A 13,660-nucleotide genomic window follows, 5' to 3' on the forward strand; every position below is an offset into this window, starting at 1 on the left:
AAGGTATGTGTTAAATTCTAGGGTTTAGTTGGAATGAATTCTTTAACTCTCTTAGAGGACATGAATCCTTTAACTCTCTTAGAGGACATGAATCCTTTAACTCTCTTAGAGGACATGAATCCTTGAACTCTCTTAGAGGACATGAATCCTTTAACTCTCTTAGAGGACATTCTCCCTGGAAAGGACAAACTATAGCGTTCCATGGTTATGAAAGATACTTGTGGAGTAAGTTCTTAAGGCACCTTCACCACCGGCACCTTTGCTGGCATTTTTTGATATTTTTCAATCGATAGTGGATGCACATAGCCGGCATCTGGCGAGGAAGCGCACCACGTCATACCAATCATAATCGGTGGCTGGTACGCGGTATACGGTACGCGGTATACGGTACGCGGTATACGGTAGACGGTAGACAGTAGCTGCATACGCTTCAAACGGTCGACAGTTTGTCTGTCAAATTGACATTGCACGCAGCGACGCGACTGCGACGCCGGCAGAGGGTAAGTCAAGTGTCGGCAGAGGCAGCGGCAGCGGCAGAACCACCAACAAGTTGCATTTACATGTCAAAGGCTCTGCGCTTCATACACTGGCAAAAAAGAGGCACTTTTCAAAGGGTTTTCAGATATCAAGAAATATTTGTAGTTAGCTTCCAAATTTCCAAATACAAAAGGTGCTAGCTTAGATAAAATTATTGATAAGAGCGTTGATATTTTCTGCCAGTGCATCAGAGCTCTTTTCAAGGAGCTCTCAAACATCTAGGCACATTTGTAGATAAATGGCAGAGTTTACAAAATAAGGGTTCTATCTTAGATTAAAAACATATATATGATATTTTCTGCCAGTGCAGCAAGTCCTCTGGTTGGACTTGGACTTGGATTGGGCCTTGCTCTTGGTCTTGGTATTGCTCTTGGTATTGCTCTTGGTATTGGTCTTGGTCTGGGTCTTGGTTTTGGATTCGGAATCGCACCCAGTCTGAGTTCCATTCCGGGCGTAGGCCGCTTGACTGACTGACGGACTTGGCTGTTGGCTTCTGTTTGCGGCGCTGACTCAGCTGAATCTGCACCTGAATCCCCCAGTTCGAGATCTGACTCTGACTCTGAATCTGAGCTTCAGTCTGAGCTTCAGCCTGAACCTGAACCTCAAGCCAAATGCCAAAAGCCTGAAGATGATGAAGCCGAGGCGAAGGCCTCCAACTGAAGCCGATGATTTTCCGCTTGGTTTGGCTTCGCCTGGCAACCTGTTGGCAACTCATTAAATAATGCCGATGACTGGACAAATTCGTATTATACTTGTTTTATTTATTTTTATTTTTATTTTCATTTTTTTTTTGTGGTGATTAAACAAGCTCCCAGCGTAATCCTTGCTGTGCAGTGGAATTGCATTTGACTGGGGAGTGCGGAACGTTGGCGTTATAATTCTACCATTCCACCATTCGAGCAGCCCACCTCCATTTGGGGGTCTCTCCTCCTTGGCCCCGATCTCCTCCAGCTGACAGTACTCCTTGTGGCGAGGTTGCTTCTGGTTCCTTCTGTTGCCTTCTGCTTCCTTCTGTTCCTGTGTATTTGTGGATTTGTGTATTTGTGTGCCAAAGTGACACTTGTACAGATTTTCTTAATGCGCCAAAGTGCCACTTGTCGTCTGTTGACGCTCCTCGTCCTCCGTTTTCCGTTTTCCTGCCCCCAGAAGTCCCAGTATCCGCACTGAAAATCCCAGAACGCCACAGATCGAAGCCGTTTTGTACGTGTCTTGGTAGTGAAATTTTGTAAAATCAGCGCTAAAGCTAAAGCGAAGACAAGTTAGCTGGGAATCCTCAAGAACTTGTCCGTCGCCCGAGCACAATTCTAATTGCTGGCCAACACACAATTTGTCACATGCCAAATTAATAAACGACTTGGCCAACATGCACCTTTGCCTTCGCAGTTCGAAGCTACCAACCCAAAAACGGTAGCTGATTTTGGCTTGAAGCTTCAAGTTGGCACAATCGGTCCTTTGATTGAGTGGATGAGTTGTCGGTGAAGCTGTGTGGGTTTCAATGGAGCGTGAGTTTCAATGGAGTTGAGGCAGAAGTAGTTTTGCTGGGCAAAGCAGCTTTCGCACTTCAGATGTGTGAGGTCTGCAAGGTGGCTGTGATCCATATACATTTTCTTTGAGAAGTTAGCTTACTAAAACTGTGATTTTCAAAACAAGAGCTTACCTACAAGCTTAGCAAAGAAATATATAGAAATTGAAACTCTTTGAGGTCTCCATTAAGGGGTAAACCATTTATTTACTTAACCTCGAGCGTCGCCATTGCCAGTAATTACCTTCCTCCAATCACCGAACATTTAATAAATCTCAAAGGGGCGTTCTTCACTACCAGCCACCTAGCTTAACTTACTCTTAATTGCAACTAGTTGTTGTGTTTACTATAGGCATATGTGTGAACGGGTATGATCAAATTTGTAGTTCATGTGTTGAGCTGGCTTAAAATTCATTTCATATTTGTATTTATCAACTGCATAGTCTAGATTCTTTTAGTAATTTTACCAGCAAAGTGCTTAAAAACTTAAAATACTATGATTGAAAAGCTATGGTATCTTGTAGTCGGGTTTCTGAGTATCTCAAGGATAGCCACTTGTTGCTGCTGGCTGCTTGATTTTGTTGTAATACTGGGCACTGCCCCGGGGCAGTCTTTATTTTCTTGGTTTTTGCCCCTTGTTGTTTTTCCCTCTCTGGTTGAGGCTGCCACTTAATTTATTTGTCACCGAACCGAAGCGCAAATGAAGTTCGAAAAAAGCAAGCGAGCGACATGCAAAGGCATCCAAGAAAAGTCAACATAACCAGCGACCACGGAATCGTTTGAAATAATACGAGTGGGGAGTGGAAAAACGCAGGCAGCAGCAGCAAAAAAAAAAAACTGAAGAAATAATTACAAATTAAAATGAAACACGGAATGGGACAGACATTCAGACGGACACACACACACACATGAGGAAGAGCCAGGCTTTGAGATCATATGTATATATACAATAGAGGGGGGGACTTTGAGTTTTACCAACTTTATAAATAACTGCGTTGACGACGCCGCTGGCCACGCATGCGCAAAGATTTGTCATAATTGATAAACGACAACAGCAACATTCGACTCGAGAGACTCCTCCATTCAAACACGGCAAACACGGCAAATAAAACAAAAATAGTCTTTACAGCAAAATGACAAGACAGCCATCGAAGTGGGCACTTTTTTTTCATTTAAGGGTGGACCACGGCGATCTCAGTTGCCTTGCCAGTGACAGTAACTATGACAGTGACTGTGATCACGCCTCGATGAACATACAAATCGAAAGAAAGAGCTTGAGAAATTGCCATCTAATTCATATGCATATAAAAAGTATCTCGTTTACCAAAAGGACATACACTATAGATAAAGGGTTGATAACCAGAAATTTGCCTAACTATGTGAATAAATTACTGTGTAAATCGCAAATCGCAAATACCCAATTCCCAATCCACAATCCCCAATCGATCTTCGCACAGATGCCCCGCCAGATATTCAGATATCCAGATACTTTCAGCAGCTGCCAGACATAAAATCCGAATCGCAGACACAGGTGACGATGACAATGACAATGACAACTTCAGCACCCGATTCAGCTGGAATCACAGCTTTAACTGCAACTTCAACTTCAACTTCAACTTCATGTTGAACGATGACGCCAAATTGGCAACGCGTTTCTGTGTTTCTGTTTCTGTTTCTGTCTTTTTTTTTTTTGTTGCCCCGTTTTTGTGGACCGAACGTGAGAACCAATTGCTATGTATGGTCATTACAAGCCGACCAGTTCAGCTGAAGGTCCGTTTGTTGGCCAGAGCGAGAGATATAACCCATAAATATTTTAATGATGATTACATTTTAAAAACAACGAGCCAACTGCAATGGCATCACGAAATCGAATGAGAGAAATCACGGGCCTGCCTGATGGGTATACCGATTGGAATCGGCATCGGGATCGGCATCGGGGAATCCGGGGAATTGAGGAATCAGAGATCGAGGATCCCAGTATACCAGTATCCCAGTATCCGTGTATCCGTGTATCCCAGTATCCCACTGATGATGAGCTACTAACCCGGCACTGACGACATTTTTCGAATTACATTGACAGGCGGGGACGGGACTAAAAGCGATAATTATTGCCAACTTGGCGGCGCTGTAAGTGTTGGCGATCGTGTTTCGCGGCAGCGTTTGTTGCAGCTGTTTGCTGCACCGATTCCCAACCGATCCCATCCCAACCCAACCCATCGCAACTCCAGCTCCAATCCCGATCCCAATCCCTGGTACGCCCCTGGTATCCACAACATAACCCTCTGCCTGATCGACGGCGTCTTGCCAATGTAATTTCAATAATTTTATCTGCCGCCGCTCGCGTCTGCCGTGATTCGATTGGCGAGCGGTGACAGATCAAAGCCCCTGCTTGCTACACTGAGAGAAAAATTGCTTTGAAGCATAAATGTTTTAAAAACCAAAGCTACAATGTTTATTCACTAAGCTGTTGAATCAATTGAGATATCTTATCACTTCATCCATCATCCTCTATTAAAATTGATACATAGTGGGGCTGCATTTTCGCTCAGTGCTGGCACGTCGGCAAAGATCTGTGATCGGCGTTCACAAGGCAGCAGGCGATGGGTGGAGCTGCTCGATTCGACTGCTTTTGGAGCTGCCTGCTCCAGATGTTTAGCTGCACTTTGGCGGCTCGATGAGGAGTTCCTGCGATCGCAATCACATCCAGGTTCAGGTTCAGGTTCAGGTTCAGCTTCACCTTCAGCTTCAGCTTCAGATTCAGCTTGAAGTTCAGACTCTGGCTTGAAGCTTGAGGTTGCAGCAGAGGTCCCAGTTTCAAAGGCTTAGCAATGTGCAATCATCAACATCAGAGCAAGCGTCATCAGCCGACCACTGCCAATTACTCGGCAGCATTGTTGACATGCCTTTTGCCATTTGCATCGTTTTCGTATTGATTTGTTTAACTCTCCGCGTTTTTTTGGGCTTCCAAACCGAGCAGTTTCGCTGCCCCATGCGATCCACTGCATTTTTCTCCCACGGCCCAAAAAGCGTGTGAATGGCCCAAAAGGCCGCATGAACAACAATCAACAGTTCAGTTCAATGTGCCCATCAAAATATGTCAAAAATCTATCGCAGGGCGAGAATCGATGCGAGATTCTTTCATACAGAAATCAATTGCATTCCTAAGCGTTCTGTAGGTCAGTTATCGACCTAGTTTACGTGTTGTGCACAGGTAGCTCTTGGCTTCTTAAATGGGAGTAAGGAGTTGCTTTTTCAGTTATTAATAAATAATATTTCCATCTATAAAAATATAAGAGTTTTCTGTTTTGTTCTACGAATTGTAAGTAATATATTACGAGCTGTTTAATATTTATTTTTTATATTTACTATAAGCAAAACCAGCTATTTGACATGTTTATTAACTGAACAAGTAGCGAAAAATTCCCAATGACAAAAAGCAAAGCAATCGCTCTGCAATCGGTTAGATCCACTTTTGGGGCAATTAAAATTCGATTGAAATCGCCACGAGGTGAACATGTTAATGAGAGATCGCCACGCCTGTTAACACAATCACACACATTTTTCCCACACCAATTGGCAATCGAATGGGTATTTCAGTGACTTGGTGATTTCCTGACAAGGGGAGTACCAAAAAAAAAATAAAAATAAATAAATAAATAAAACACCGATTTATCGGCTTCCCGAGTTCACTCTTCAAACTCTTCAAACAAAAAAGCGCAGCGCAGTCGCATTTCATTTGGGATTCCGTGAGCGTTTCGGTTCAAACATAAAATAAATAAAAATCAGTACAATTCGAAGAGCTGTTGTCGCCTTTGAGCTTTTGCGACAATCACTCACGTTGCCATTTGGCGGTTCCGTCCCCTCCATAGCCCCCTATAGCCCCCTTAGCTCCCCCCTTGGCTCCACACCCTTTCCCCAAGCGTTCAATCATCGGCGATTGCCTTTGAGGCCCGGCTTCATTCGCTGAACGTTCTGCGTATTGAAATGAAATTTGTGTCGCTCGACACGATGACTTATTCAATTATTCGATACGATGCCCCACGTGATTGAATTATTGAACTAAGTTCGAGTTCACATGCCATGTGATTTCTTCAAGCTTAATATAGTTGCCTATTTGCTTGCAAATATACCTTAAAATATTCTTAAATCTTATTACAGTTGCCTATTTGCTTGCAAATATACCCTAAACTATTCTTAAAGCTTAATTCAGTTGCCTATTTGCTTGCAAATATATCTTAAACTATTCTTAAAGCTCAAATAGTTGCCTATTTGCTTGCAAATACACCTTAAACTATTCTTAAATCTTAATATAGTTGCCTACTTGCTTGCAAATATACCTTAAACTATTCTTAAAGCTTAATTCAGTTGCCTATTTGCTTGCAAATATACCTTAAACTATTCTTAAATCTTATTAGTTGCCTATTTGCTTGCAAATATATCTTTAAATATTCTTAAAACTTAATTCAGTTGCCTATTTGTTTGCAAATATACCTCAAAATAGATGTGTACAGTTTTCTTAGCTTTTAACAAGTAAATAAACTTTTAATATGTTTTTAATCACACGTTTAAGAGTTAATTCGACATTTCATATCCATATTTTCTCGGTAAACTGAGATATTAGCTTGGATTTGGCAGCAATTTTCGCATCTGACTGCGTTTGTGTGCTAATATCCTGAGCAGGTGTCTTTCGCAATCGTTCGCTTATCCTTGCGATACTTTTATCCCCATCTCCAGATTGTTTTTCCGGAGGACCGCCTCGTACGATTCGTAGGTAATCCTCTAGGCTCAAGGATCTGCGTGTCTGAACCGATTCCAAGTTGGTGTCATTGGTGTTGAGACTCGCCAGAAAATCGGCAATGGTGGCGTAGTGAACACCATTGCGCCGACATCGACTGTATTCCAAGTCCCGATCACTGCTGCTCTTCCGGATCTGATCTCCGTCCATTGTGATGACTTTGTGACTTTACGATTTACTTGAAACGAATAATTTGGCAGTGCTTTTAAAGTAATTTTTGTGAGCGCTTCACTGGCAGCAATATATATACAACGTGGCCAACTTTGTCAAGAAACATATACTATTTTATTAGAAATATACTTTTATTGGGAATAAAACCAAATGTTGACTTAAAGCTGGTATTGCTGCAATAACTAACTTGATATGTAATGTGCAAATAATAGAATTTTTCTGTGAATTTTAGACGCAACTTAATCGAACAAGCAATAAACATGTGGCTTTTCCTTTTCGGATAAAAAATTCCAAGGGGAAAAGAAAGCCCTCCTCTCATTTGACAGCTCATTTTGCATAATTGTGCGACGCGACGGGCGGCGCATACAAATCGATTATTGAACTGAATTCCTGATATATATATTTTTTATGGTTTGATTTATGATCGCCATGCAGCTGTCAGTCAGTCAGTTTGTCAGCCAGTCAGTTTGTCAGCCAGTCAGTTTGTCAGCCAGTCAGTTTGTCAGCCAGCCAGTTTGTGAGGCAGTCGAAGGGTGAAGCAGCACTCAGTTCTTTAACGATTGAGCATCAAAAATGCTAATTGAGCTGTTTATCGATTTGTCAACAACAATAAACCGCAAACAAAGTCGAACAATGGCCACATCAGCGGCGAGAATGTCATTTGTTCATTGTTGCTCGTTTTTGATGGGGCTTTTGGGAACCCCCTCCCCCTCCCCACCCTCTCAAGTGGAACCCCCCCCCACCCCTCATGTGCTCCATGGAGTTTTATTGACTATTAAAATTGTGTCAAAATGTGTTTGAAATTTTTTATTGTTAATTATACGCGACGGGCGTAATGTGGAACCAATAAACAATATCGCCCTGGCAATTGAAATTCGGTATTAATCGTTTGTTATTTTCTTTCCTTCTTTTTTTTTGTTTTTATTTTTGGGCTTTTGTTGTTGTTTTGCTTTGGAGAAATACTGGGAATTAATTTGCCGAACTAATTAAAGTATGAGGCAGGCAAGCATGAAACCGAAACAGAAACCTAAACCGAAACCGAAACTGAAATCAAATCAAAATCGAATTCGAAAAACACTCAAATGAATAGACAGGCGGATCGGACAAGCCGACAAGTTGTAGTCCCACATCCAGGTGCTGGGCACTACACTGAGAAAAATAACTTATTAAAAGATAATTCCATAATTAGCTAATTTACAAAGCTTTATTCAATACAGCTTCTTCTTCCAAGTTAATAGAGTAAGTAGCTAAAGTAATTTCCGCCGTTTAAAGTATTTCTATATTTAATAAAAATAATTGCAAAATTGAGATTTTTAGCAGTGCAGCAGGAAATTCAAAAGCAAGCTTTGGCTGAAGTTTGAATAATGAGCCCTGAAGATAGAGCCGTGGCAAATACCGATTTCACTGACCGCCCTGAGTGAACCGACAGAATGAGAATACTGACTGAGTGACTGACTGAATGACTAAATGACTGAATGACTGAATGACTGACTGAATGACTGAATGACTGAGCGAATGACTAACTGAGTGACAGAACCGCAAAAGAGATCGCGGGGGGCTGGCCAGGCGGATCCTGACTGACATTTGATTATTGGCTTCCAATTTGCTGCAGCTCTCGCTTTGTTTTTATTTTCCATTCAAGCGCAAATTGCGTGCCTGGCAATTTGCAAAAATCCAACAAAAAAATAACAAAAAAAAAGGAGCATATACATATATAGCCAGGTATATCCAGGTGACGGAGCAACAGAGAAGGAGCGATCAGCGAACAGAAGTCAAATTGTGGCCAACATGGAAATTAATGGAGCAATGGAGCGGCGGCGATCGAAATAAAAAAAAAAAAAAAACGAAGAAAAAAAGGCGAAAAATCGGTGATGGAGATGGAGATCACGGCTGCTGTTGCTGCTGTTGCTGCTGTTGCTGCTCCTACTTTTGCAGCAAAATCGGCGGCAGGAAAGGAGTTATTAAGACAGAAAGGGATGGCCAGAGGTTGCCACCAGGGTCTCTGCCTTTGGTTTTGCTCTTATTTTGCGCTCTGTTTTCCACTTAATGAAGGCAGTTCGATCGATTTGGCTGGCTGCGAATCGTGGCAGCCCCACCTCCTCCTCCTCCTCCTCAGCCTCAGCCCGAACCCAATTTCCAGTTCCAGTTGCAGATCCGATTTTCAGCGATGGCACTTTACTGTTCAATTTATTCAGCTAAATCACACAAATTAAGCATATAAAAGAGTTGATTACCCAATTGATATTTTTGCATAGATATTGCAACAAGTAATAAACAAAGAAATGCCACAGTTATAGTTTTATATATTTCATTATTTCAGTTTAAAATATTTCGTGTCACGTTGCCGCCGTTGAAATCGGCCAATTCAGCGACCAGTCGGCACAATTTTAGTCGGTAGTTGTTGGTAGTTGTTAGTTGTTGCTGCCGTGGCTGCTGTTGGCCAGGCCAAAAGAGCCAAAACCAAAAAAAAAAAAAAAAAAGGCTATAAGCGCCCAGGGTCCAACCAAACTGAACCAAACCGAACCGAACTGAACCAGCGTTTTCGATCTGTCTGTCAGTCAGCTGCCATTTTTGCTTGGCTCGAGACTCCAGACTCCAGACTCGAGACTCCAGATTCGAGATTCAAGATTCGCGAGTCTGGCGACTACTCTGCAGCTGAAGAAGCTGAATGAGTGAATGAGTGAAACTGGGGGGGATCTGGCCAAGAAATCAGCCAACCAAGTCGACGAACCAATTGATTGACATTGCCCACAACGCCCTTTTGCCAACTTGGGGCGGTCGTTCCAAATGCTCCCAAATCAGTCTGTCTGTCCGCTCAGTTTGTCCGCTCAGCTTGTCCGCTTTTGTGGCCAACTGTACCGGAAATGTGTGAAAATGCAAAGAGCCATGAATGAATCGCTTAGTTGGCCGGCCGGCCAGTCAGTCAGTCAGTCAGTTAGTTAGTTAGTTAGACTTCTGTTGAATTATTATGCCCCCGACCAACTACTAATTATACAACAATAATTAATTAAGCCAAGAAGACGAAAAAACAACCAACAAAAAAACAGAAAAATACAGGAAAAAATACAGGCAAGCAAACCAGTTGGCCCAAAGCCGAAGTTCATTCAAGAAAAGCTACGGCTGACAATGACAAAAAACAGTTAGCAACCGTCGTTGAGCGGTCAAAGCCGTGTAATTATGAAATTCAAAGAAATGAAGCATTAAACCGAACCATCTCGAAACAAACGAGAAATATGATATATGAAAAGAAAAAAAAAAAAACACAAATGTTCATAACTAAATTAGCATGGAGCCACCGCCCATTGATAACTCCACTTTTGGCTTACTTCTTATTTTTTGTTTCTGTGTCTGTGGTTGACAAATTAATAACATACGAAACTAAACCCTTTTTGAAGTGAACCGAGCAGCTGGCTAGTGCTATAAAAACCATACTTTGATTGCCACAGCCGAAAACTACGCTTTTCTCACCATTCACTTTACGATTATTTTTACAACTGCGATTATGATAACTTAAGACGCCTTTTTAACAATTTCCAACGAAAATTTCAAGCGCGGCAATTAATTTATAGACATTAAACTGAGAGTTATGTCTCTATGCATCCATGTTAGTTGAGCTCAATGGAAAGTCGTGACAAAATGCGCAGGGCGTTTGAGTTTCAGGAAACTACAAAATACGTACCATATTTATAAGAATAAACTATTAGGTTCGTTTATAAATAAGTGTTTGGTGCTAGTTATTAATTTATCTGTATCATTTTTGTAGCTAATTCCCTCTGTTTTCCCTTTAAATCCCATAAGATCTCGGCGAATCAGTTCCAGCAATTTTCCGCGGACAGCGATTTTTGCTGCAACAATTAGTACAACTACTGACACTTTCCTTGGATTTTTGCAGCACTTGCAGTTCGGTTCTCATCGCTTCAATTGAGAAGATTTCCCATTTTCGCATTTTTACCATTTACCATTTACCATTTTCCCATGCGGTTCGCAATGCCCGAGACGTGTACACATTTCTAATTAAATTTTCAAAGTTGCTTTTCCATTCTGTGCGATTTTTGATTGACATTTTACATTAAATGCTCTGCACCCAGAGCTCGCGGAAAGTGGCCACGGCGAACGGGCAACGTTGAAATTGATCAATTTCACATAATTTCAAGGCAAGTCGGACGCGGTAATGCAAATCCGACAGATGCGACTCTGCAACTCGCTCTACTCGCGACTGTTAGAACATCTTAGATCGCAGTTCTTTTTCTCCTTTATTTTTATATTCCTTCCCCTTTGGTTGGGGATGTGTGAATGTGGATGTGGATTGGATTGGATTGGATTGGATGTGGTGGAGGAAGCTGGACTGGACCTGGCTTATGATTGACAACGACTGGATTGAGCAGCGCTGTAAGCCCAGTCTCCATCCCAATCCCGAACCCAATCCCAAACCCAAACCCAAAGCCAAGTGAAACCAAACCAAAACCTAACCAAACAGATCTGAACCGAACGGAACGGAAAACCGAACCTTGGCGATCCGCGAATCCCTGACAGCTCGACGGCCTTTGGGCGATTTAAACGTTTCGGTTTCCTCCCTCACCGCTCCTCTCACAAACACTTAAAGAAAATGTTAGATGGAAACTAAAATGATTTCTATTTTAATTTGATTTGATGGGATAAGGTGCTATAAATGAAATTATATTATATGCAAACGTATCAGGAGATATTGAAACAAACTGTATGTATAATTAATACAAGTGTGAAAGAAATATTTAAACAAACTGTATAAGTAAAATTATTCATAAAAGGGTGAAAGAAAAATTTTAACAAACTATATAAATAATTCATAAAAGGGTGAAAGAAATACTTAAACAAACTATACAAATAATTCATAAAAGGGTAAAAGAAATATTTAAACAAACTATATAAATAATTCATAAAAGGGTGAAAGAAATATTTAAACAAACTATATATATAATGCAAATTTGTAAAATATTTAAACAAACTATGTATATCTATGATGCATAAACTTGCTACAGAAATATAGAAACAAATTATACAGATATAGCATTAATCTGTTTACTTAATATTAATACAAACTATATAGATATAGACACATAAAACTGCTCAATTTGCCTAGATTTGTTTGCAGTGCACTGCAGCTCACCTGAGCCTGCCCCCACACCCCTCGCCTTTTAATTGCTCGCCGTCTGCTGGATTTCTTCAACTTCTTTTACAATTCTCATTGATCTTTTTTCGAATGTGCGCAACTGTCGGATTTTGTGAGCTGTCAGTGGCTCTCTCTGCCGTGGAGACCGTGCTGCCCCTCTTTGGCTCCCAGTCTCCTCCTGCTTAAGACCCCTCCCCTCCCCTTCCCCTTGTCTCGTTCTAACCACCCGTTTAACCCCTCTGTGCCCCCTGTGTTCTGGAAGTGTGTGTCTGTGGCGTGGCATATCTTTGATTTGCTAATTAACGGTTTGTCGGTTCAGTTTGACATTTGAACATGAGTTCTTGACATTTCTTTTCTCTCTCCGCCGATTTGTTTGGATGTGTCAAGGGGTTAAGGGGGCCTCTTGTGTGGCAGGGGGCACGGGGAGGGGTAGGGCTCTTGGCAACTGAATTTTTATTTGTGGCAGCCTATTGATTTGATTCTGACCTTGGATTGGATAGCAAACGAACTATCATTTTAACTATCATTTTATCATACATATACATAAAATAAAAATAATATAAAATTATATAAAATTACTAGAAAATGCCCTTTCCACTGGCAAATTCCCACCGATTCCGAGTACAAGTCGCCATTGCCACAAATTGATGGCCAGTTGGGATTTCGGACGCGGCATAACATTGTTAACACCTTGACTTTCCCCATCCCGCCGGCCGGTTAATATTAATGATGATGTGGTGTTGATGTTAAGTGCAGTTTAATAAATGAATTGTCTCCCATTCCAGCCTCCGCAGAATTTGCAACATTTGCAGCATTTGCAACATTTGCAGCATGCAAAGAAGTCTTTTCCAGAGGACGAGCATTTCCCGTTGCCCCAAAGGCAGCTCGTAATCCATCAGCGGATTTCGTTTGGGTTTCGTTTGCCATTGCATTTGCATGAGCTCGCAGCGCGAAAAATATTCCAATGGGTGCACTCGAAGAAATCCACACTACAATTGACACAAATGCACTCTGTAAATGTGCTGTAATCAGTTAATGATTAGTTAACCAAACCAATCAATACCCTCTAGTGGCTAAGTCATCTTTGCATGGATATGTTGTTCATCAGGGCTTTGTTTCACTGTGCTGGCGATCATTTGTCTAATTTCGCTCCCTTTGGCTCCACTGGTGCAGCTCATCGCCAGGGCAAGCCTATTTCTTACAACTTCTTCAAACAACTGCAACAACTGGTGTATCATAAACATCAACAGCCAAATCGCAATGTTGCTCTTGCACTTGCAACCTGCAACTAGCAACTAGCAACCAGCAACTTGCGACGCAGCAACAACAGCAACAACTACAAGTTCCTCTGGGGAACCTTTGTGGCAAAGTGTTTTGGAATCTCTCCGCCGTTTCGGTTGCTAACGTCTAACAAGCCAAAGAAAAATGGGCCCAACGCCAACTTTTGGCTAAAGCGCAAACACATTAAAAATTGCTCCTTCTTCGT

At 41.7% G+C, this 13,660-nt stretch overlaps 2 protein-coding genes across 3 annotated transcripts in view; one reads left to right on the forward strand and one right to left on the reverse strand.

Annotated features, from left to right (window-relative positions):
* The window catches only part of LOC6525421, a 44,037-nt gene that overhangs the window by 14,805 nt on the left and 15,572 nt on the right, over positions 1-13,660 (forward strand). The window lies entirely within an intron of this gene.
* Positions 6,595-7,120, reverse strand: LOC6525422. The gene has a single exon (XM_015190801.3). The coding sequence runs from the start codon at positions 7,002-7,004 to the stop codon at positions 6,645-6,647; it is 360 nt and encodes a 119-aa protein (XP_015046287.1). The 5' UTR covers positions 7,005-7,120; the 3' UTR covers positions 6,595-6,644.

The sequence above is a fragment of the Drosophila yakuba genome, chromosome X, assembly GCF_016746365.2.
Source record: "Drosophila yakuba strain Tai18E2 chromosome X, Prin_Dyak_Tai18E2_2.1, whole genome shotgun sequence".
In the NCBI taxonomy this organism is placed as follows: domain Eukaryota; kingdom Metazoa; phylum Arthropoda; class Insecta; order Diptera; family Drosophilidae; genus Drosophila; species Drosophila yakuba.